Source organism: Callorhinchus milii, unplaced genomic scaffold (genome assembly GCF_018977255.1).
Source record: "Callorhinchus milii isolate IMCB2004 unplaced genomic scaffold, IMCB_Cmil_1.0 Scaffold2, whole genome shotgun sequence".
In the NCBI taxonomy this organism is placed as follows: domain Eukaryota; kingdom Metazoa; phylum Chordata; class Chondrichthyes; order Chimaeriformes; family Callorhinchidae; genus Callorhinchus; species Callorhinchus milii.
The window spans coordinates 94,106,361-94,133,398 of NW_024704743.1; the positions used below are offsets into that span (position 1 = coordinate 94,106,361).

General features: G+C 41.7%; 1 protein-coding gene across 6 annotated transcripts in view; it reads right to left on the reverse strand.

Annotated features, from left to right (window-relative positions):
• The window catches only part of spidr (scaffold protein involved in DNA repair), a 160,505-nt gene that overhangs the window by 22,277 nt on the left and 111,190 nt on the right, over positions 1 to 27,038 (reverse strand). For all 6 annotated transcript variants that reach the window (XM_007887997.2, XM_007888000.2, XM_007887998.2 and 3 more), the window contains 2 exons: positions 19,228 to 19,389; positions 2,253 to 2,340 (listed from right to left, as the gene is read on the reverse strand). In XM_007887997.2, coding sequence (XP_007886188.2) covers positions 2,253 to 2,340; positions 19,228 to 19,389 — 250 coding nt within the window. The remainder of the gene's footprint in view (positions 1 to 2,252; positions 2,341 to 19,227; positions 19,390 to 27,038) is intronic.

Sequence of the window (27,038 nt, forward strand, 5' to 3'; positions counted from 1 at the left end):
AGATAAAATTATTTAACTCATTGCTGCTTGTGTTTAAAATGGTTATCTATTTTGTTGATAAAAAAGGTCACTACACTTGACAGCAATTCCTGCCTAACAACAACCTGCATTTATATAGTGCCCCTCACGCGGCGCAGAGTCTTGGGAGCGCTTAACAATGGCAAAGTCTGGCGCCGAGCCTCCAGTCGTGCTTAGGATCACCGTAAGACAGGTAAATGCTGCTACCGTAAGCACGGTCAAAGAGAAAGGTCGTCAGTTGTGATATAAACGAGGGAAGGAGAGGGCAATACCGAGGGATTGAGGGAGAGAGTTCCAAAATTTCAGGCAAAGTGGCTGTAAAGCACTTTGGGACATTATGACACAATAAGACAATATAGAAATGCAAGTTCTTTTTCTTTACTTTATTTCATTTTATTCAATATTTTATGATCAATTGTATTGTGAATAGGGTGAAAGTAATAATATTAATTTAACTGGTCAATTAGCTAACCAAACATCTGTCAGGCCCACTGGTCCCAGTGCAGCAGAGGCCACAGACTGCAGAGTTCTGGATAGTCTGCAACTTGTGTAAGGGAAAACTGGGGAGGTCCTGCTAGCAGGGTGCTGAATTAGTCAAGCTCGGATGTGATGAAGGTATGAATGAGGGCCCATTACTCGATCAGAAGTAATGTGTTTGGTGCCGCAAACCTGTTTAAAAAGTGCTGTTATGAAATTCGCCCACAAATATACGGTCAATTCACTTTACAGCATATTCTGTGAAGCGCTTTGAGACGTCGCGAAGACGTGAAAAACGCTATATCAAATGCAAGGATTATTATTTTATTATTATTATGCTCAACATTTTAAAAATGACTGGTTTATAGATAATGGCTTATAGTCTGTGTTCACTATGGGTATTAATCTACGCCTCCCTCTGCCAAATTTGCAATCTCTTCAGAATGAGCATGTTACTCGAGTGGTGTTAGAAAATACATTTTTCTAATTATTATTCCAACTGTTATAGAGAAGAGTGTGCAAGATTTTATTTAATTCCAGGACAATGGAATGGAACTGGTGATGAGCTAGGTCAATTTTAAGGAATGAAATTTTTTTTAACGATAATATTATATCTAATCAAAGATAGTAGAGTAAGAGCACAGATAACCATTTGAAAAATTGTTCGTCTCAGATGTACATCATTGTTTTTACAATCTGCTTACAGGTTACGCTAAAATACAAAATAAAGACAAAACATCATGGCGTTTTAATACCCTGGACCAGAGTGCTTGGAATTGAGTCCACACCCAGGATTCTCCGCGTATTTTACAATGTATCAGGTAAAAAATGTCCTGGTTTATATAGAAATCTCAGGCACAGCATGACGAGATATCATTTTGTTTTGAGGCAGGAGTGAAATTTTTGCATTAACCTTCCCCAGGAATGTGCATTATCTTTTTCAGATAAATCATCAAATTTCCGAATTGAAGTTGGGAATATATGGGAGAAATTCCACCTGGATCTAGATTTACTTATTTAGGTAGCATTTCAGGGTGTCCAGAATTTAGCAAATTGAATTCAGTCTTACCTTTGAAGTTACATACAAAAAAGATTTCAGAATTAATAATAACAATAAGTCTTACATTAGATATAGCGACATAGCACATTGTTGAGATATCTCAAAGCACTTCACAGAATATACTCTAAAGTGAATTTGTAATTTATGGGTGAAATTAAGGATCCATTTAAGAATTTGCCAAATTTCAGAAGCTCTGAAATGCTAGTTAAATAAAGTAAATCTAGATCCAAGTTGACTTTCTCCCTGTTAAGTTTAGTAATGCAAGCACTTCAGAAAATATGTTATTTTTTCACTGCTAATTTCACATTTCCACTGAGTGGAATAGAAATTCAGTCTAATTCTATATCCAGTGGAACAAAGTACCATAAAATAGTACAAAAAATTAAGCATCTAGTCCAACCAAGTTTAAAAATTGGAATTACATCACCTCATTTAATAATAAAACCCTCAATACCAGTTTTCTAATAATTGCAAATGTAGTATGGATTGTTGAATGGATCCAGATATAAACTCTGTTGATTCAACATAAGCCAACAATTTCATGTATTTTTGTTTTAGAAGGGGAAAGATGTAGGCACCTTTCCCTGAGAGTGAAGAAGTGACAAAATTATATCTTTCAATGTTAACATTGTCATGGCATAGGTTTAAAACAAACTAATTCATGAGCAAGGTGCATTAATGTTTGCTGAAATATTACCTCTTGGCTGCCTTGGCTTTGACCATGGACTTTTGGTGGAATTAATGGAGGCCACAGACTGTCGATCAAACTGAAGAGTCCTGAAGACCTAAGAAACACAATTTAACTGAGACACATGACCTAAGAAACACAGTTCAACAAGTTCAAATTCAACACATGCAACATCAAAGAATTCACATTAGCTACATGAGACAAAATACTGTAACTTTGTTGTATTATTTTAGCAAGTATAGTGTTTCTAACCAAGTAAGGGAAGGGATCTCATTATTAATAATAATAATAATAATCCTCGCATTTGGTATAATAATAATAATAATAATCCTTGCATTTGATATAGCGCTTTTCACGTCGGGAGGACGTCCCAAAGCGCTTCACAGAACACACTGTAAAGTGAATTGACTGTATATTTGTGGGCGAACGCGGCAGCCAATTGCGCACAGCAATGTCCCACAAACAGTCATATGGATTGAAAATGACCAATTTATTATTGTTTTTTTTTGGAGGGATTATTATTAGGCTCTGTGTGGAGTAAGGAAACTTGCCCAAGGTTTCGCCCTCTGCCTGGAATAGCGGCTTATCAGGTCAGAAGGATATCCACAGGAATTACAGGATAATCCTGGAGGCGAAGAACAACCCCAGGCTTCTGTTCTCTACCACATCCCGACTCCTCCGTTCCTCCTGCCACCCCGCGCAGGTCATCTCCTCCGACCTTCACTGCGAGGAGATGCTGGATTTCCTTGAATCCAAAATCAAGGGAATCCGCTCTGCGGTCACTGCCCCTCCAACTTCCACCCACCCCCCACCCCTTCCCTCCCACACTCCGACTCCTACCCATCCTCCCCTACACACCTTCAAACCCGTTTCCCCACCCTCTGTCACCAAACTCATCCTGTCTTTGAAACCCACCACCTGCTCCCTGGACCCCATCCCCACTCCACTCCTTATCTCCCAGCTCCACCTCCTTGCCCCACTTCTCACAGACACCATTAATCTGTCCCTCTCCTCTGGCTCTGTTCCCATTCCCCTCAAAACTGCCACCATCACTCCCACACTGAAAAAACCCTCCCTTGATGCGTCGCAGCTATCAAGCTACCGGCCCATCTCCAACCTCCCCTTCCTGTCCAAGGTCCTGGACCGAGTTGTCGCCTCCCAGCTGCGCTCTTTCCTCTCCACCCATTCACTTTTTGAACCCCGCCAGTCAGGTTTCCGTGCTGCCCATAGCACAGAAACTGTCCTGGTCAAGGTCACTAATGACATCCTGACCATCTGTGACCAGGGCTCCCTCTGCCTCCTCGTCTTTCTCGACCTATCGGCCGCATTCGATACGGTCGACCACGCTATCCTCCTCCACCGCTTGTCCTCCCACCTCAACCTTCAAGGCCCTGTCCTTGAGTGGTTTAGGTCCGACCTCTCCCACCGTATTCCTTTTGTTTCCACTAACGGCTTTTCCTCCAGTCCCCGCACTGTCTCGTGCGGTGTCCCTCAGGGCTCTGTCCTCGGTCCCCTCCTCTTCACCCTCTATATGCTCCCCCTTGGTGACATCATCCGCAGACATGGGGTTAACTTCCACATGTATGCGGATGACACCCAACTCTACCTTTCCTCCTCTACCCTCAACTCCACGACCACCGATGTCCTGACAGCTGCCTGTCCGACATCGAGTCCTGGACGAGAGACAACTTTCTTCAGCTCAACGTGCGCAAAACTGAGGCCCTCCTGATTGGCTCACGTCAGCGCCTCCGCACCTCAGGCGCTGACACCATCAGCATCCAAGGCTGCACTCTCCACCTCTCAAAGCCAGTCAGGAACCTCGGGGTTCTGTTCGACCCTGAGCTGTCCTTTCTCCCTCATATCCGCGCCACAACTGGCACTGCCTTCCACCACCTCCGGAACATCGCCAGACTACGGCACTACCTCACCCCTCACGCTGCTGAAACTCTGGTCCACGCCTTTGTCACCTCAAGGCTGGACTATGGGAACTCTCTCCTCGCCGGCCTTCCCGGCACCTCCCTCCACAAGCTGCAGGTCATTCAGAACTCTGCAGCTCGTGTACTGTCCCGCACCAGGCTTCGGGACCACATCACTCCCACCCTCGCTCGCCTCCACTGGCTCCCCATCCCCCAGAGGATCGAATTCAAGATCCTCATCCTCATCTACAAGTCCATTCACGGCCTCGCACCCTCCTAACTCTCCGACCTACTATCCCCCTACCTACCTGCCCGTACCCTCCGTTCCTCTGGCTCCGGTCTGCTCCACATCCCCCGCCCCAACCGCCCTACCATCGGTGGCCGGGCCTTCAGCCTCTCAGCCCCTAGGCTCTGGAACTCTATCCCCCAGTGCCTTCGCCGCCTCCTCCCTTTCCTCCTTCAAGGCCGGTCTCAGGACCTTTCTCTTCAGCCTTGCTTTCAGCTCTCCTCTCGACTCTCTACCCCCTCCTCGCTCCCTCCCTTCCCTCCCCTCACCCTGACGATTTCCCCCTGCTCGTGTCCCGACCCAACTGTCCAGCGCCTTGGGACGTCCTCCCGACGTGAAAGGCGCTCTATAAATGCAATCTTGTTGTTGTTGTACGGCATGCCCCGATGTAACATCCCCAGCACACTCCCAGCATTGCACTGGTGCAGTAAATCTTCTAATTTGGATGTAAGCATGCAAGAACGGCATACCCATGAAAGTAGCTGCCAAATTATGGGAAAGTAGGAAATTATTGTTATTGGTGTCATAAGAAGCTTGTTAATTCATTCATTGTAGGTAAACACTCCACACTGCATAATTAAATGGGACTATATTTCGCACAAGTACAGCCAGGCAAAGTATTTCTACTCAGGTTACACTTTTCAGATCACAGGGATCCCTGGTCTCTGATGATACTTTGGGAAGCCTTCATATTTCAGTGTGAAAAGGGCAAGTCCCTTCTCTCTATTGACAGATTTGAAGTCATACAGCTGGCTTTCTTTTCACTCATTGGTTAATCTATGTAATTGAAAAACAAAAAATATAAGCCCCCACCACCCACTCCCTCCTTCACCTTATCTGAGGCCAAAGTTCTCTTCTTCGCATAACAACTTTTGCAATAAGGTACTTTAAAATGGCCCTGACTCTATCTAGACAACCTTCCAAAATAGATAGGAAATCCACAGACAAAATAAAACACTTGAATTGACAGATTCAGGAAATGCCTGCAATATTTTAGACAGAATTAAAGAGGTGAGGATTGCACTGATTGCAATACTGGCTCCATTATCCATAGCCAGATTACATTGTCCATCACCACATCAAAAATAACATTTAAGGAGGCAAAATGATATATATATATATATATATATATGTAATGCACGTATGTAAATATTGGAAGTGCTGAAAATAGACAGCCACCAGCCATTACCAAAGAGAAGAACAAAAGGAAGATTAATCTCAGGAATGTATTAAACTGATCAGATATACAGCCTTAATACTCTATGAAGTGAAGCACTACGAGAACCCGTTCATTTGGATCAACTGATGGCTACTGAATGGAACATGAGAAATAGACCTGGTAGCATGTCAGACCCAGCTGTCCTACCTGTCACTCAACATGCCAGAAGATATTGTGTTTATCCTGACTCAGTGATACCTCCCTGAAACGGTCACCTTTGGTCTCCCAGCAGCTGTAGCATATGGGTACCCAACAATCTGGCCTCTGCATTATCCCCAAATCCTGAGCGTGGATTTATGAAAGGAGCTTCAAGAACACCTCAGCAGCATTGGGTGACTCAGGAGAGTACTTGTCAGCGAGACACGTCTCTCTCCTCATTCACAGCAACAGATGTGCAACTTCTTTAAGGCACTAACATTTCACTTCAGACTCTCACTTTGATGTGAGGAGTGACCCACATGTTCCAAATAGCTTTCTTTATTTAACTCAAACCATTCATTCTCAACTGAATTCCACCTCCAGTTGCTGAAAAGAAAGTTTCAATAAAGTGCAGACCCCAAGACATCTTTATGGTCTTTACAATTTTCCACAATACTTTAACTATGGTATGTCCAATGGTGCAGATCACTATCTTCTTTGCCACTTTTAAATATAATAATAATAATAGTAATAATCCTTGCATTTGATACAGCGCTTTTCACGTCGGGAGGACGTCTCAAAGCGCTTCACAGAACACACTGTAAAGTGAATTAACTGTATATTTGTGGGTGATATTTCCTATGTCCTGAAATGCAAGTAACTGTGAGAGTCTTAAAAGCCATAATAGGGTGATGATTTGCTCCAATATTACTTCTTGCCACATTCATATATAGCATTAACTGTAATACAATGTAGACCATTTAGTGCCAGATGCAGATTCCAAGTTTCTTTCCAAAAAGGTACTTGACGAAAGAATTTCTCATTATATCATCATCTAAATAATAGTAAATAATCCTTACGTTTGGTGTAGCGCCTTTACGACAGGAGAATTTTACAAGATATACTGTAAAGTGTAGGGACTGTGTAGTTGTAGATGAACGATACAACTCGAATGGCAATTTACACACAAAAATGTCCCACAAACATGCACAAAGTGAATAACCAATTTTGTGTGGGGAATTCTTGGCCAAGACGTTGTGGGAAAATTCCTTTTCTTTTCGAATATTGCCATAGGATCTTTAACATTTAATTGAACAGTCAGACGAGCTTCAGTTTAAAGTCTCATTTGGAGGACAGCACCTCCAACAATGCAGCACACCCACACCACTACACTGCAGTGACAGCATAGACTGAATGGATTCCACGTTCCAGCGTGAGGCTTTACACAGAGCTAAGAAGTTTAGCGTTCACTGATATCAATGGAGCACAAGTTACCTATATTTCTAATCCATAGAGGGATCAATAATTTCTAATTGAAAACGAAACCCTGTGTTGTCAACGTTTGTAACCATGAAAAATAATTTGTTCCAAATAACAACTAAGACTGGCAAAGTACACGCTGTGAGCTAACAAGTGGATGATTCAGAACTCTCCTGCTGAGCTCCAGGGAGCTAGTGTATTTTCTGTTAATTTGCAACACAAGAAGGTCTGTGTATGATATAAGCAGACACTGTTGAAAGTTAAGCTCAAAGGTCCAATTCGGTTTTGGTTGGACTGATTCAACAAACTGATTAAATACTAGTCTCATCCATTTCATTCAACCCTGCTCCAGATCACTGTACTCTAGGAAGTATATACATTGAGTAATTAACAGTGGAATGTAGCTTAATTTAAATATCCAAAGTTTTCATATCAACAACAACTTGTATTTGGATAACTACTGGGTAGTGTCTTGGAGTGCTTCAACTCTTATTGCACAAGGAATCACATAAGGGATCTTTTTTAGAATTTTTTGGCCTTCTAAAAACAACTTCACTTCACATACTGAGACAATTTAGAATCATTTATCCTTTAGAGTGTCATCATTTTCTGTGAGTGGGATAAGGGTTAATATTACAGCAATAATCGCTCCTCCAGAATGCGGCACCAAGAATTAACGTTACAAAATAGCTATGCAACATCTGTCGACAACTATTGAAAATACAGTAAGGGTTAAATTTACAGTAATAAACACAACCTTCATAATATCAACACCTCCCAAAAGCTGAGTAAGGGGTAACTTTACAGAAATTATCACTATGGAAGTGCAATTAAGAGATAACATTACAATAATAATTCTGGACCAACGTCGGAGGTAGATTTATTATGTAATAAAAATCCTTGCACTTGCCTTATCATAATAATAATTCTTGCATTTGATATAACTCATTATCATGTCGTTAAAATGTCTCAAAGTGCTTCTCAGGATTTTACTGTGAGATGTAGGACTGTATATCAGGGGGTGAATAGCAGGCTCAGCTGTGAAGATACTTACCCATCAAAAAGTTTGCACATGAATAATGGCCATTTGGATGGGAGACCAGAGAGTGAGAGTGAATAGCATCTGTGGAAGTGTACCTCAGAAAAGAGAAAATGTCTTGAGGAGAGGAGGAAAAGAGAGAAATTGGCAAAGAAAGCTAGAAGAGAAAACAAAAGAGGAAACTATGTGTACCCAGGATTATTGGCTCATTGTACTTACTTAGCTTATTTCTTATTTATTCGAGCACACTAAACTGCTGCTGAGGGTAACCTGTACAATACTTGAATTTAATGACATGCCATTTGAAAACAATACCAGTATAGATCAGTATGAACAATTGGACAGCTGCATTGACAGAACATAGAAAATAAGCTTAAACTTTTGAATATGATGAGTCCATGTAATATGCTAAAACCTGGTGGTCTAACCCACAAATTTAAATTCACTGCTAGTTAAAATTGAGCATTTGCATCTCAAATTTTAATTGCTCCTGGCCCGGGAACAACATTTAAACTAGAGTTTTAAATAAACTTCATAATATATCCTGTATAAACACAGAATATAAAAAAAACTGATTACCTGGTAAAACAATTATTAAGGGCACACCTACATTTAAGATCTTCACCCTACCTCTTCAACCATGCCTATAGTCACCTCTCCCTCCTCCCTTGCTTGATGTCCAACCACACCATTGTGCAGCGCTCTGAGACACTATCCTGTGCGAAGGCCACTATGTAAATGCAAGTTGTTGCCACTTTTTACAAAGCAATTCTCAGGATGTGTTGTAAAGTATGATAATGCGCAACCGCAGCAGCCAATTTGCACACAGCAATATCCCATAAAGACTCATGAAGTGAATGACCAATTTTATTTGTGGGATTGTTGGCTAGGACTCTGAGCGAAACTCCCTTCTCTTTTCAAATATAGAAAAACTCACACAAGTACATACACCCGCGTCCCATTTAGTTTCCTATCAAAACCAGTTAGATTTCTTTGCACAAGTCGTATTAATCATCTCCTAATTTGTAACACCACTCCCCAATCCTCCATTATTCCCGTACTTACTGGCTGTATTAAATCATGGGAAATTACGTCCTGACCCATCGAGAAACGTGCATTTACTGACCAGCTGCATTGAATTGCAGGAAACATAATTTTGATCAGTCGACAGGTGTGCAGAAAAACTTCATTTTCCGTGATTCAATGCGATTCCAAAGCTTGTCAGTAAGTGCGCATGCCGCAACGGGTCAAGATGCATTGAATCGCAGGAAAAGTAGTCTTGACCCATCACCACATGCCCACTTACCGGCTGCATTGAATTATACATGCGCAGTGTAGATTGCTGATTAAATCAGATTTTATACGACTTATACATATTTGCCTGCACTTCAGACTTTAAGCAAATCATAACAAATGTTATGATCCTGACTGATACAACTTATGTGAGTTTTACTGTGGTGTCATGGGATCTTTAACATCCCCTAAACAGTAGATGAGGTCTTGGTTGAACGTTGCACCTCCAACAATGCAGCAGAGTCTCAGTATTGCATTGGAGTGTCAATTTAGACAATATGAGTTCCAAGTCCAATGTGGGCCATGAACCTACAATCTTCTGATTCAGAGTACTCCCTACTGAGCCAAGTTGAAACATTACAATATTATTCCCTCAATTTTTTACAAACACAACAAAAATAGCACAAGCCTTATTAGTAATCTCTTTTCAGTTATTTTATTAATGGCAAATGCAGCGCCTCTCCTACGAATACAGCAAAGCACTTCCACTATGCCACAACAGCCATACCCAACATATTGATTGGATTGTTCACCTATTGGCATGAACTTATTAACATGTACTTTATTTTTAAAAAGGAACTGGCTTACAGTACAGAGAAAGAAATCTAGAGTGTGTTTTCTGTTCAAGAACAGAATAAACTAATAATAATAATCCTTGCATCTGATAATAGCGCCTTATCACGTTTTCGAGACGTTTCAAATCACTTCACAGAACATACTGTAAAGTGAATTGACTGTATATTTTGTGAGCAAAATGCAGCGGCCAATTACGCACAGCAGTGCTCACAAGCAGTCATGGATTGAGTGTCCAAATAAGTTTTTTTTGAAGGAATTATTACCCCTGGAAAAGTAATTTGCAATCAACTAACAACCTGGTTCCTACTTACTGCTAAGTAAACAGAGGCGAGTGGAGTAAAGAAACTTGCCCAACATGTCGCCCTGCCCGGAATCATACCCAAGTCTCTTGCTTACAAAGCGAGTGCTCTAACCACTGAGCTACAGGACTCCACGATTAATTTAAATATTTGTACTACCATCAATCTTTTGGGAGGGAATTTTTATACCATATTTTCCTCTACATTGAAACCTGTAATTTTGAGTTTTCTCTCTTTCTCTCTGTGTTCATGTGTTTTTGAGCTACACTAATGGGAGCTGCTGCTTCAGACCAGCATGACTGCTGATCAGGATAAATGATTAGGCGCTCCGGGATACTACACTATGCGAAGGGCGCTATATAAATGCAAGTTGTTGTTGTTGAACTGTTCTAGCAAAGACTCTCACCAGAACAATCATTTTCCAGCTCGTGATTATATTGAGTCCCAGAAGTCAATTTGGACTTTCCAGACCAGAGAAGAGAGTATAGATTTGCTCTATGAGGAGGAGAATACTGTACTGTATTAAGAGATGGATAGAGCCTAATGGATACCAATGATTTTTTTGCCCTCTCATACCGCCTCCACTTCATCTCCACAAATGGTTTCTCCTTTTGCGCCCACACTGCCTTATGCGGTGTTCCTCAGGGCTCTGTCCTTGGTCCCCTCCTCTTCAATGTTCCCTCTTGGTAACATCATCCGCAGACAGGTGGTCAACTTCCAATGTATGCGGATGACACACAACTGTACCTCTCTGCCTCCACCCTTGACTTCAGGACGACTGCTGTCCTGACAGAATGTCTGTCAGATATCAAGTCCTGGATGATTGCTAACTTTCTTCAGTTCAACGTCAACAAGATTGCCTGATTGGCTCCCATCAGTGCCTCCACACCTCAGGTGCTGACAATATCACTATCCAGGGTTGCACACTCCACCTTACTAAGCCAGTCTGGAACCTTGGCGTCTTGTTTGACCCTCACTATCCTTTCTATCCCACATCCATGCCATGACCCACTCTGCCTTCCCCCACATCCACAACATCACCTGGTCTGCTACTCTCACACCGCAGGCCGCCAAAACCCTCATACACGCATTCATTACATTGAGGCTTGACTATGCAAACTCCCTGCTTGTCGGCCTCCCCAACTCCTCCCTCCATAGGCTGCAGATCATCCAGAATTCTGCAGCCCGTGTCCTCTCCTGCACCAGGCTCCGTGACCCTATCATCCCTATCCTCGCCCAACTCCACTGGCTTCCCATCACACAGAGGATACAGTTGAAGATCCTGGTCCTCACCTTTAAAGTCCTCCATGATCTTGCTCCCCCCTACCTCTGTGACATCCTATCCTCCTACCATCCTGCCCGCTCCCTCTGCTCAGCGGTCTCCGACCTGCTTCAGGCCGTCTCCCCCGCCTTGCCCGCACCATTGGCGGACGGGCCTTCTGCCACTCTGCCCCCACCCTCTGGAACTCCATCCCACATTCCCTCCGCCTCACCCCCTCCCTTGCCTCCTTCAAGACCCATTTCCTCTTTGACCTTGCTTTCGATCACCCTGCTTCCCCCCCGTCCTCCACCCTCCCCAATCCCGACTCCCAGCTTGGGTCCAAAACTCTGACTGCCCGACGCCTTGGGACGTCCTCCTAACGTAAAAGGCGCTATACAATGTAATTTTGTTGTGTTGTAAAGTTTGAGGTAAGAGTGCTTTGCACAGGAAGTACTGATCCAAGCCTTACAATAAGAATTTTACATTATATAGTGCCTTTCATGTTGAGAGGGTATCTCAAAGCGCTTTCCTTCCAATTATTATGGAACTATTCCTTCCAATAATTAAGATAATTATTTGGGGAGGACAAATTTGCAGGGCTGTGGGGAGAGCGCGGAGGAGTGAGATTGATTTGAATAGCACTTTTCAAAGAGTCGGCATAGATACAATGGGCCAAATGATCTCATTCTATGCTGTATAATTCTATGATTCTATGAACTCAACACTTATTAAAAAAAAGCAGTGTCAGGGGAAAAAAATCTAAAAGGGGTCACACCTTAAATACACAAGGCTTCTTCTAAATTACCGCAGTAGGTAAAGACTGAAAGTCTGCCAAACTAGCTTTGAAAGAGGAAAAACCTGCCGAACCAGGGTTTGGTGTCACATTGAACAGTCACTATTAAAACTTTGTAAACCATTGTTGCATTGGACTGAACTGTAACTGATGACACAGTTAACCTCAAAGAGTTACAAGGAAAGCAAGTCACAGCTTGTTCAGATTGCTACTTTGCAGCCAATGCATGCACCAATACTCAAAGTAATCAAAGTAATCAACGAAAAACACATCTCAGTCTTTATTTTGTTCTCCTTGATATCAGCAGTCCTCAGAAAGTAATCTGAACAACCAAATATATTGTTGTATTATCATGTGCCAACCAGTTCCTTCAGTCAAAAAGGTTGATTATTTGATTTTTAGTTGATTAAAATGGTCAATAACTGACATTTGGTGATCAATCAGGCCCTGCACAATATGTCAGTCCATAGAATAGAGATTATTTAAAAATAAAGGTAACAGGGAGCGGATTGTTAACTGTCAGCAGCCAGTAGCCAAAGTCAAAGTCATTTACATGTACATTTGATATAAGAAAATTCCTATTTTAGCTGTGGCAGATCCTTGCATTTGATATAACGCCTTATCACGTCTTCGAGACATCTCAAAGCGCTTCACAGAATATAGTGTAAAGTGAATTGACTGTATATTTTCTCGGCAAAACATCCACTTTACAGTATATTCTGTGAAGCGCTTTGAGCCACCTTAATGACGTGATAAGGCGTTATCAAATGCAATTATTATTTCTGATAGACACATGATTAACAAACACACGCAGTACTCAAGAGACCATATAAACTGTTAATTAATATATGCTATTTGATACTTCTGTATAGTTCTCAAAGAAGACATTATAAAAAGAGTCTATTGTAACTCAACCTTAACTTTTTTCTTATTTTTTCCCAAACTCAAAAATTACCAGTACAGTATAAACATTCCTGTCTATGTCCATTTCCAATCATACATTATCACTTGCTATTAGTATAACAGCATTGATAATCCTAAAGTAATGGTCCTTGCATCTGAAGTAACATCATTCGTATCAGGAGGATATCTGAAAGTGTATCACAAAACTTTTACTGTAAATTGTAGTCTATATATTTTATAGAGGAACATGACAGCCAATTTAATAAAGCAATGCCTCTCAAACATTGAGCATTGAGTGAATGCTCAATTTAGCAGTAAAAGAAACTTGCTTAATAATCACAGGTTTAAATTACACAAGCCAAGATCGAAAAAACATTTAATGGACTGAATAGGGAAGGAATGTGTTGAAAGGATAAATTCAAATGTTTTGATATTAATATCACACCATTAACATCACACCCCCATCATACCAGTCCTTGCCAGGACTCACTTGCTCCCAATCACCGAACAGATTGATTTCAAGATCCTCTCACTCGTTTTCAAATCACTTCATGCCCTTGCTCCTCCCTCCCTATCTGACCTGCTTACCGGACACTCCACCACCCGCTGCCTCTGCTTGGCGGCTCCGGCCTCCTGTTTGTCCCTCCTGCCCTCCATTCCACCATTGGTGGCCGTGCCTTCAGCCACTACAACCCGTAACTCTGCAACTCTCTCCCCCAATCCCTCCACCTTACCCCCTCCCTCCCCACCTTCAAATCACACCTAAATACCTTCCTTTTTGATCATGCTTACGGTCACCTCCCCCCTCCCTCTCTCCCTGGCACGTTGTCAGACTCTGCCACTGTGAAACCCTCCGGAACGCTACCCCTTGTGAAGGGCGCTATATAAATGCAAGTTGTTGTTAATAAAACAATTCATCACAAAGAAGCTTTCAGAATTATACATATGTGCAGCCAGGGAACATTATATCATCATCAACCTCACATAAATATGGCTGAGAACAGAAGATTGACTTCCATTCTCTGAGATGGAGCTAAAAGAGTATAAAATATTTTGCAAAGACAGAGCTGTGAGACTGAACCAAAGTGACATACAATAATAATCCTTGCCTTTGGTATAGCCCTCATCATGCTGTTGATACGTCTCAAAGCATGTAATTGGATATACTGTAAAGTGGATTGATTGTATATTTTGTGGGCAAAACACATTACTGGTCAGGGAGAATAGAACATCTGTAAAAGGGAGGCTGTTGGGAGAGGGAAGAGTGAGAGAGCATAGAAGAGGTATCTGAAGCAATGTGGGTACAAAATTTGCAACAACAAACTAGTATTTTTTGAATTAACGAAGTAGACAGTGTGCTGTATAGCCATGTCAACCGGCTAAAAGGGACTGGCATGCACCAAGCATGGGCAATGATAAAATTCACAGAAATAAAATTGCCAGATGGCAACAAATAGAAGGGAGGGGTGAATATACAAGACATTTCATACAAGTGATCATTGACAGTGACTCGAAATAGATTGCTCAGAGATTATTTGAGCTCAGACGTTCACCCATTTCCAAGATGCTGATCAGTTCTGGTGTTCGGTTAAACACAAACTTAATAGAGTGTCTAAGACATCTTGGAAATGGGTGAACTTCTGAGCTAAAATAATCATTGTCAAGTTTCATTTTATGCCGTATTAAAAGCAAAGGTTAAAAAAAAGCAGAGGTGCATTAATTGAAAAGTATAAATGTTCCAGTGAAAATTAAGTGGGAAGAACTGGCAAATAAAATAACAGAAGAGAACAGAATATTTCTATTTTAAGATCTTTGTGAGGAAAAGTGAAACCTAGCCACGGCAAGATCATGTACGAGTCAGTTGAATAAGGTGAAAATCAAAAACTCTGTTCCGAGTCCTCTGTTATTCACACCATTTGTCACCAATTTACCATCATCTGGTCAATCTCTTACCAAATGTGCTCTCAAGTCACCTCCTTCTCAGTTACTACAAATCTCAATTGTACCCAGTTTCGCTCTCAGTTTATTCTGCAACACGCACTAATTACATAAATACAAACAATGCAGCTCATACTAACCCGGGCTGATTATATTACACCATGAATCACCCTTCGGTCTCCGTGAAATAAGGACAGAAAAATATCAGTAAGTATACCAGATCCTTTTCCAATTAAGGAATACATTCTTAATAACAAATCTAAACAAATATTATACATAGATTATCAATTATAGACATATTTCGACAATAAACCAGGTCTCCTCTCTCCACCTTTTGATGATGTTCTCCTTCAGAACTGCCCTTCTCCTCAAATACCTCTGCAGATAAAGGGTTTCAACTATCGCTCCCCAAAAGCAAAACTCTTATCTAAGTGTTATCGGGAAGGTTCAAAGCATTGATTCAATCCAAGATGTGAAAGAACTTGGTCATTGTTTTGGGGATAATGTGTATGGAACATCTCAAGGCGGTAGCAGATTAATAAGAGGGTATGAAGAACAAGGTTTTCCAAACTTCTTCCAGGTGTAATCGAAGCATCAGTATTGAACACTGATTAACCCATTTCTTACCCACACACATACAGTGGCTGTCAGCTGTTCACTATTTTAAAATACTTTACACTACTGTATGATTAAATGACTTGGAAGGAAAGCATGCCTTGTAATATTCCTCCCTACACAGTACTGGAATACATATACAGACTCACAACACAAGTAGCTTCAGTGAACTCAAAACAGAACAGGATGAATATTTAGTTGAGAACAGTTTTGGAAGATGTAAAGAAAACATGCACAAATAATAAGAAGAAGAACAAATAATACACTATGGAACACAATGACGAGAAGGGAAGAAATAATCTCCGGGGGTAGGGGGCCAGGGTCAAGTAGCAGGTATATAGAGATAGATATTCTGGAACTTTTGCTTAATTCATTTTGGGATACAGAATTGCCCGGAATTAAACCAGATGGCATGAAGCCCAGGGAAAATATGTATAGTCTGCCGAGAAGGACGTTTAATGTTGGTAGTGTTTAGAATTCATTATCACAAGCGATCACTGTAGTAGGAACAATACAAGCATTAAAAAGGAACCTGGATATTCAGCCAAGCAGAAAAAAACAGTTGAAGAAAAAGTGGAAAGTGGGATTATAACAAAAAAAGTTAAGAAAAACAGGCAGCAGTGGCTATGTGTACCAGATATCCAGCCGATCTACACTATAAAAAATCACTGGCTTTTTTTTAAAACCAAAAGTGACTTGAAACTGCGCTGTTTCTGGATAACATCTGGATTGACCAAACAATACTACATATTGATATTAGTATAAGAATTCACTGATTAGATTAGGGACTGGAAATAAATTAAAAATCCTTGTAGCCGAGTCTAAAGCAATCAATTGCTTCACAAATTACATGAATAATGGCAATATAATGGAGCTTCCCTTTTAATATTTTTACTTTCAACAATGACAATGAGAAGGGAGTTTCTGGCTGCTGTTCTGGCCAACAATCCTTAAGATAAATTGGTCATTCACGTCATGGCTATGTGTGAGTTCTTGCTGATCAAATTGACTGTCCCATTTGCCTAAAATACAGTCACTGCACAATAGCAATTTATCTGTGAAGCATCTCAAGACATTTTGATGTTATAGGAAGTACTTAAAATGCAAGGTTTCTTACAGAAAAAAATATTTAAGCATATACAACAAACTACTAGCACAGGAGGTAGAACAAGGAACTATAAAGTATTTCAAAAAGGAACTAGTCACGTTTTTGGAAAATAATAGGATTCAGGGTTATTAGATGATAAGATAGATGTCCTGAAGCGATCTTTTGGACAGTTGGATAGGTAGACTAGATTGACCAATGATCTGAAACTATGTTGCTAAATGTCAGTATTTGCAACAAATATATAAAAAAATGTTAAGAATAAAACAACAACAAAATTACATTTATATAGCGCCTTTCGCGTCGGGAGGACGACCCAAGGCGCTGAAAAAGAAAAGTCCTTCTCACTACTCGAATTCACAACCATTTTATAAGTCAATTTTCTCTGCCCCAAATGTTGATTGTGAAGCCACACATCACAGAACAGTACGATGAGTCTAATAATAATAATAATTCTTGCATTTGATGTAGCGCCTTATCACGTCTTCGAGACGTCTCAAAGAGCTTCACAGAATATACTGTAAAGTAAATTCACTGTATATTTTGTGGGTGAAATGCGGTAGCCAATAGCACACAGCAGTATCCCATATACAGTCCTAAATTGAGTAACCAATTTTTTTTTAATTTTGAAGGAATTATTACCCCCGGAAAAGTGATCCATCAATCAATTAACAATCAGGTACCTACTTACTTGTAGGTAAACAGAGGTGTGTGTGTGGAGTAAGGAAACTTGCCCAACATTTCACCCTATCGGAAATCGAACTCAGGTCTCTCACTTGCAAGGCAAGTGCTCTAACCACTAAGCTACTCAACATCTATATGTTCCCTCTTGGTGACATCATCCACAGACATGGGGTCAACTTCCACATGTATGCAGATGACACCCAACTCTACCTCTCTGCCTCCACCCTTGACTCCAGGACCACTGTTGCGCTGATAGAATACCCGTCAGACATCAAGTCCTGGAAGAGAGCTAACTTTCTTTAGTTGAACGTCAACAAGACCGAGGCTCTCCTGATTGGCTCCCGTCAGTGCCTCCTCACCTCAGGCGCTGACAGCATCACATCCATAGATGCACACTCCACCTTGCTGAGCCAGTCCGGAACGTTGGGGTCTTGTTTGACCCTTAACTATCCTTTCTACCCCACATCTGCGCAATGACCCGCTCTGCCTTCCCCCACCTCAGCAATGTCACCTGGTTCCAACACTGTCTCACACCGCAGCCCACCAAAACCCTCGTACCTTCATTACATCGAGGTTTGACTTTGCAAACTCACTGAGTTTGATCATTCAGAACTCTGCACCCGCGTCCTCTCCTGCACTAGGCTCCGCGACCCTATTACCCCCATCCTTGCCCAACTCCACTGGCTTCCCCTCACACAGAGGATACAGATCAAGATCCTGGTCCTCACCTTCAAAGCCCTCCATGGCCTTGCTCCCCCTACCTCTGCGACCTTCTAACCCCCTACCAACCCGCCTGCTCCCTCCGCTAAGCAGGCTTCAGCCTGCTTCATGTCCCCCGCCTCGCCCACCCCATTAGCAGGCGGGACTTCTGCCACTCTGCCCCTATCCTCTGGAACTCCATCCCGCAGTCCCTCTGCCTCGCCACCTCCCTTGCCTCCTTCAAGACCCATCTCGAAACCCCCATCTTCGACCGTGCCTTCGATCACCCTCCTGTCTCTCTGCCCTCCACCCTCCCCGACCCCCAGCTCAGGTCCGTAACTCTGTCTGTCCAGCGCCTTGGGACGTCCTCCCGACGTGAAAGGCACTATACAAATGTAATTTTATTGTTGTAGCTACAAGGCTCCACATATATGCATATAAATGCAAAGTACCATGCCAATTTGGAATATATTACACACCCACAATACCCTGAATAACTGACTTGTAGACCCTCAATGGAATTCATGTAACAAGTAACATTTACAGAGTCTTTTTCACGTTGGAAGGACATCTCAAATTACTCGACACTGCTGACTGGGCAGCTGAACTGAGGAGGCTACACGGGTTGCTCTTCACAGATAACAGCCAGATGCCTCTTGATATTTGTAAAAGAGCTCAGTGATTAGATTAGGGACTAGAAATTGAAAATCATTGGTATTTTTATAAACTCAGAAGTGACTTGAAACTCTGCTGTCTCTGGATAACATCTGGATTGACCGTACAATACTACACATTTAGAAAATATACCTGAGGAACACTGAATGTTTTAATTAAAAGTTTTGTATTTACATTTATTCATTTATGAAACTCTGGCTTGGACCAGAAATATATTTATGTGAAGTAGACTCCACAGGATACTGTTAGTCATGGTTACTTTCTCACATCACCTTCAATTCATACCTTCCTCTTGTTGTTCTCTGAATAATCTTCATCCCTTTCAGATAACACCTCTTTCCTTCCCAACATGCGCTCTGCTGCTGCAGGTCCTCTTCCAACAAAGAGTATGTACGTAGTTGAACTTCACTGAATAATCCATACACATCTTGAACCAGAAGACACAGCCTACAGAAAAACAATTAAAATGTTCAATAAAAACCATTAAACCATCAGCAATGCCCAACATACCGGCTGCTAACTACACAAAACTCTGCACATCAATCACCCCGTCCTCACCAATCTCCACTAGCTCCCCATTTACCAGCAGATCGACTTCAAGATCTTCACACTCACCAACAATCTCTGAATGCCATTGCACTTCTCTACTTCTGTGATCTTTTCCAATCTCATTCTTTACTCGCCTCTTCCATTCTGCAAACTCGGACCTGCTACATGATGTAAATCCCCTCTGCCTCAACTTCAAGACTTTATTCTACATGAAAGGCGATGTGTAAATTGAAGTTGCTGTTGGTGCTACCTAATCTATGTGTTTCTAAGTATAATCCTGTATTTTATTGGTTAGAGCACTCTCCTCGCAAGTGAGAGGATCTGGGTTTGATTCCTGACAGGGCGAAACGTTGAACAAGTTTCCTTATCCCACCCACCTCTATTTACCTAGCAAGTAAGTAGGATCCCGGTTGTTAGTTGATTGGTGAATTTCGTTTCCGGGGATAATAATTGCTCAAAAAAAATGTATAATAACTTGGTCACTCAATTCATGACTATTTGTGGGACACTGCTGTGCGTAATTGGCTGCTGAGTTTCGCCCACAAAATACACAGTCAATTTACTTTACAGTGTATTCTGTGAAGCGCTTTGAAACATCACAAATGCAAGGATTTTTTTAATTTTAATCTGAATTGAGTTTTACCCTAACAGCAACAAGTGAGGTGTTCACTACAGAATGTGTAGCATGTCCCAATATAGTATTTTACCACCTTTATCACTTTACTATTATATCAGAATATATCTGATTTCAGAAGAACATTTGAGAAAGTGGTTTAAAATGAGACACTGTCCAGTTATTTGCCCATCAGATTTCATGAGCTGCAGTGTCTGTTGCCTGAATTTACTGGACATTCAGGCCCCAAATGGTAATTTTTAAAAATGTTAAAATTCCAAAAATTGCTGTGATTTGTAGTAGCTGGAATTCTTGCTGATAACAGACCTGCAATGTTGTGTACATAATAATCTAATCACTACTGATCACTCAGTACAGAAACAGAGAGTAATGCAGTTCCACTGGCCTGCCCTTTCAAGAGCTGCAACAATTGCACTCACTGAACTGCCCTTGTAAGAGCAATGAAAAAAAAAGGGCAACAAATAGAATTCCTCTTAGAAACCTAATGTTATCACTAGCTTTAGGTTCAAGCCTCACTTTGGGATTTGAGCTCATGGTCTAAGCCAACATGGTCCAACAGGGGGCCCAGGGGCCACATCCGGCCCGAGACCATTTCCAACTTCGGGTCGCCCGCACTCTCTTTTCCCGGTGAACGGTCTTCTCATGGCAGGGCCAGGAGCCGGTGGTTGGGAGTGGAAATAATGACTGCTGTTACTGCAGTCTGTCAGGAAGGCAAGCATGTCTCCTTATGCACCGTGTCTTTAGCACCCACCGGCTTGCTTCATGTACCCCCATCCCATCTGCTGCACCATCGCCGTTTTGCCCCTGCTCTTGGGAGTTCCATTACTGGAGTCCCTCTGACTCGCTCACTTCCCTCCCCTTTCAAGGCCATAAGAACCAATTCTGACTGCATCTTGGGTCATCTTTTCCCCTCCCCATCCCACCCTGTCGGCTCCCTCCTCAGTTCAGCTGCCCAGTCAGCAGTGTCGAGTGCTTTGAGACGTCCTTCCAACGTGAAAAAGACTCTGTAAATGTTATTATGTTCTGGAAGGGGAAACACAAAAATATTTCTTATGTGGCCCGCGGTCCTTTCTCAAATGGAGAATTAGGCCCTCAGCAGCCAAAAGATTGGACCACCCTAAGCTGACCATGCTGTAATAGGGGGAGCACTGGATCATCAGTTCCTAATACAGGGGGAGCACTGTATCTTGTTGGTTGACATACAAAACGGATGTAATGGACATGAAAGATCCCAAACAATATTTGAAAAGAGACAAGGGTTTCTCCTGGTGTTCTAGCCAGTAAAGATCCAGATAAACTGGTCATTCACCTCATAGATCTTTGTGGGCCCTTGAAGTACACTAAACAGCCGCTTTGTTTTCTTAGACAAGAAAAAACTGTTACAAGTGCCTCGGGACATTTAAATGTGCTAAATATTCAGATTCTTTCTTATTGATAGCTACATGATTAAGAAAAAGATTAAAATTGCAACAACTTTGGGTAAACTTTTTTGGTACAAGTTTTTGGAGGGTGGTACAGAGATGGATGACAATAGAGAAAGACTCTTCTAGTCCACATTAGGGGATAAAAAAAAAAGGTACTTCAGTACTGATGCCTTGACAAATCCCTGAGTTGTATCACCGCTTTCTGACTAATCAGGAAAAAAGTTATTATTTCCTATATATCCCAGAAAAGACAGCTTTCAGTATGAGGGAGCACACTGAGGCATAAAGTCACCCTCTGGAGCAGGTATCCTTATCATAACCTGGCCAGTGTGAATTAGTACTGAAGTTTGTAAGCCTTGGCAGAAAATATGATTTGCCTATTATTGAAATGTTGTTCAAATAGTGTTTTTTTTACTATTGTGTGATTAAAGTCAATTTCTCTGTCCATCCTTTGACACAACATTGTGGTTGAATCTGGTGACATTTTACAATGCGAGTTACATTCTCTAAGCTAAATTTGGTTTCACTTGACAAAGGTCAAAATCATTGAATAAAAAAAACTTCACAAGAACATTTAAGCCATTCAAAGATGTTATGGTACTTGTTGACCTTTAATGTGATAGGATAGAACATTCAGCTCGGATAAAGAAAGTTAATTTATAAATTCTCAGGTTTCTGGAGAAATTCTAGAACCGCCTTCCCCATTTAAAACCAACAAAAAAGCGTGTTACTTATCCATAATCTGGAAAAACATGCATAAATAAATTCCTTCATGAAATGACTGTATGGCACACACCGAGTAACATTGCTGCATATGGTTTTCAACGGTCATGTTCTTTGAACAGTTCTCATTCATCTGTTTCTTTAACCAAGCAGTACAGTATCTGGTTCTGTTCCAGAGTTAAATAGCGACAGTTCCCAACATTCACTCCAGTTTCCAGGAACTGCTTGCTATTCCCTTCAGGGCCAAAAAAGTCAGCCAGTGACAGGCAGCTGGGATCACAAAAGTAACCACAAACCTCGAGGAGGCCTCAATGGGATAGCAAGAGTAGGCGGGATAGACTTTCAGCGGTTCCACCAACCAGAATACAAGAAATCTATGATAACAGTTCTCCAGGCTGGGTTCAGCCAGTACATTGTGTTCTCTTGGTGAAAAACAACTCAATGCTGCTTTACTTAAAGGGAACAACAAATCCTGTTCATTTCTAATTTTAATCCGTTGCTAGCATAACATGTCCGGGTTACATTTTTTATTTAAATTCAGTTTTGATAGTGTTAGAAAATATAGTAGCATAAAAAGCTGAAAACATTATGAAGAGAAAATGTCTCAAGCTGACAATATAAAACGCACAGTCACCTTAAATTCAACAAAGGATTTACATTGACAAATGATCTTAAAAATGTTCAGATAATGTTCAGGTTTAGATATGACTTAATATCAAGCAAGGATAAGTGTCTGAGTCCTGTCAGTGCTCAGTGCTCACTGAGGATTAAAAAGTGTTCACTGGAAAAACAGTGCAAATGGTGCTTTGTGCTAAAAAGGAATGATGAGACGTAAATCTGTCTCCTCTACAGAACCCCACAGACATCATCCTGACCCACGAGGATTCGGCTCGAATGAGGCCTTGGATCCATGCCAAGTTCTCACAGGTCGGCGCAATATTATGTGGTTCCCTGAAGGAGAACCTCTTCATGTCCTGAGGCACCACTTACGCTGGCATTTTCCCAACAAGCAATTTTCTCCACCCCTCCCTCCCTCCCCACTTTCCCTCATCCAGTTTTTCTTCCCTCTCCTCCGTCATTTCCCAAATGAAACCCGTCATCTGCTTCCTCAACCCATCCCTACCTCTCACTTCTGACGTCCCAGCTCAACCTCCTTGCACCCTGCTAACAGACAACCTCTTTGTGCACTGGCACAATTCCCATCCTCTTGAAAACAGCTGTCATCACTCCCATTCTCAAAAACCCTTCCCACTTGTTACATGCAAAATTTCATGTAAAAACAGGACACCCAATTACACCCCAAAAGAGAAGGTATTTTGTTTCTTAATCGTGATTTGTTTTACTAGGCAAATCTACTTACATCAGTCCATCTCAAATGCTTGACTGAATCATTGACAGAATAAGAATACAGTCAGGTGGTTGTCAAACACTGCATCAGGATAACCTGAAACCAAACCAATTCAATGACAAAATCTGTTTACGATGCGGGAAAGCACCTACTCTCACAACATGGTGGGAGCAGCATCGCACAAGGATTGCAGTGTTTTTGACAGAGGCCCCACCACCATCTCCTCAGGACAACCAGTCACGGGGAATAAATAATAATCCTTGCATTTGATATAGCACCTTATCACGTCGTTAAAGACGTCTCAAACGCTTCAGAGGATACACTGTACAGCATTACAGTGGACTGACTGTGTATTTTATGGGCGAAATGCAGCAGCCAGTTTGCATATGGCAATGTCTCACAAACATCCATGGAGCGAGTGAACAATTTTATTAGGGAGATTGTTGGCCAGAACACTATTCTCTTCTCTTTTCGAATAGTGCCATGGGATCTTTCACGTCCGCCTGAACAGGCAGAGAGGACCTCAGTTTAACATCTCATCCGAGGGACGCATCTCTGAGAATAGAACACCCCCCAACCACTACGTTGGAGTGTCATCTTAGACGATTTGATTCCAAGTCCCTTCTGACTTGGAGGCGAGATTACTACCACTGGGCTCGGCTGACACACAATGCAAGTGCCTCCCAAAATGCAACTGTCTCCCACATCCAAACACAAAAGTTTAAAAAATGCTGTGGAAGGTTTTCTTTAATACTCATACTTATATTCATAAGCTTTTAAAATCCACCCATATTATCTTCCTTGAAACAAACTACTTTGCCTTTAAAATTGTCGTATTCTTTCAAAGGCCAAAACCAATACTCCTACTCAACAACTTTAGGTTCTTTGCTGCTGCCAGTGATGGGCTCTTTAATGCCATAACATAAATACAACATTTCTTTCAGTGATGGAGAGATCCAGGGGCAGAGAGCCAGTGCTGACCCACTCGACTTTGTTTTTGGTGGAGCTGAGGAGAGGTCTGCTTATACACAGGTAAGCCCTTATGCAAAGCTCTGCTAACTGACACAGGTCAATCTTTAATTTTACTACAAGATAAAAAGCCCAGTTCTTTTAATAACATTCGAAATAAGATTTTTTAAATATCTTACAGCAGGCCAATGGACTGCCCTGGAGCTTTTAATGGCTCAGCCTTTCTTTGAAATTGAACTAATTTCCTTTTTTACTGCCTGCATTTATATTGCAGCACTGCAAGTCAGTTTTCTGAAGGAATAGACCCACAAGGAGATTCAGACAGATAGGTTCCAGCACCTCAGACAGGATTAATACTGAGTGATGTACAATTAGATCTTTGTACAAGTGACAAATTAAAGCTAGTCAGCAGAATTTTTAAATCATTGATTTATTGGTTTACTTATGCACAAATTACTTGCTAGTACAGAATAAGCCATTCCAAGCAGAAGGTTGCTTTAATAGTCTAGAATTGGCCCACTCAAACTAGCTACAGCTGGAACAGCTCAATAAAGTGCTACCGAAAGAACAAACACTGCAACTCCTCCTCCAACTAGCACGTCAAGACTGCACAGTCATCTGGCGATATCACACCAGCAGCTTCACCACTTTGTGAATGAATTAACTGCTCTCGATCTGCTTGCTCCAAATCTATGAATTTGTTTACGAGCAGCAGTTGCTGAGAAAGGCATCAGGTAACATCACATGTGAGCAAATGACAGCATGAGTGCGCACACACACACACATACACATAGATCCTGCCAAACCACAAGTTTCTCAGAACAAAGCATGTGATGGCAAAATTGCCCACAGGAAAAACAAATCTGCTGCACTTGGGTTTCCAACAAGCACATGGGTAAAGAAAGCTAGTTTTCTTTAAAAAGTAAAGCAATGGATAGGATATGAATCTCCCAGCCTGATTATCCACTGCGCTTCAATAAATAAAAGTGCATGGCATTGTTATAGTGTTGTAGGGTCAATATAGGACCAAAATTGAACTAGAATTTATTACATCTTTTGGCATTGAAAGCTAGTGCTCCCTGGATGACTAAAGAAATTGGGATTAAAATTAAAACAGAAAAAGGAGCCTTATGATAAATGTCAGGTTCATAACAGTAGAGAATCAAGTAGAATGCAGAAAGTACAGAGAATTTGAAAAGGGAATAAAAGAGACAAAGAGAGTGTATGAGAAAAGATTAGCAGATAACAACAAATTACATCTGTATAGCGCCTTTCACGTCAAGAGACTGTCCCAAAATGCAAGATAGTCATGGATCTGCACCGGGCTGGTGGTTGGGATCAGGAGGGGTGGAGGGTGGGGAGGATATGGGTAGGAGGGCGATCGAAGGCATGGTCGAAGAGGAGGGTCTTGAGATGGATCTTGAAGGAGACAAGGGAGGGGGAGAGGCAGAGGGACTGTGGGATGTAGTTCCAAATGGTGGGCGCAGAGAGTCTGAAGGCCTGCCCGCTAACGGTGGGGCAGGCAAGGCGGGGGACATGAAGCAGGCGGAGGGAGCGGACAGGTTGGTAGGGGGTTAGGCTTAATAAATGATAACCAACACGCGGTTGTTAGGAATCATGGCGCACAAATATTCTAGGTCACCACACAGGCTATTTTTCACCATGCTATATGGCACAATTATTTATACAGACTGCTGCCCTCCTCCCACCCCCACACTAACACATGCAGGACTACATCAAATGCTATTATTGTTATTATTATTTTTCTGCCATATGTATATGAATGACACCCAACTCTATCTCTTTGACTCTACCCTCCAGTTCAGGACCACTGCTGTTCTGAATGATTGCCTGTCAAACATCAAATTCTGGATGAGTTCTAACTTTCTAAGGCTCATTGTCTAAAAGACTAAGGCTCTCATTCCCATCTCCCATCAGCACCATCTCTTCTCATCAATCTCATGACCACATCAATCTGCATGGGTGTTCATTCCATCTAAGGAATCAGTGCAAATCGTCTGTCCTGTTTGACCACTTTGCCTTGTCTCCTCCCTCTCCGCCATCAAAACCAACCTTAAGCCTAGGATTCCCAAGAAAGAAAACGGCTGCTGCCGACTCAGCGAAGCAAAAAAAGTTGACACAAAAAAAAGGCCACCAAGTCAAAAAGCGCCTCCTCATCAATCCATTCAGACACAATTCACTGGGCGCCATTGCCACATAACACGTCTCTCTCCTCTCAGAACTTTCCAACTTATTTCCTTGAACATTACTGTACAAAATGAAGCTCCTCGCTTGATTGAAACTTCTGGTCACAACACATGTAGCTACTTACTTCAATTTGAAGCTCACTCCTACAGCAACTGCATGTGTTGTGATCAAAAGTTCAATCAAGCATTGTTCATTCACATTATGTTAGTACATACAACATTCATACCACTGTGAATTTCAG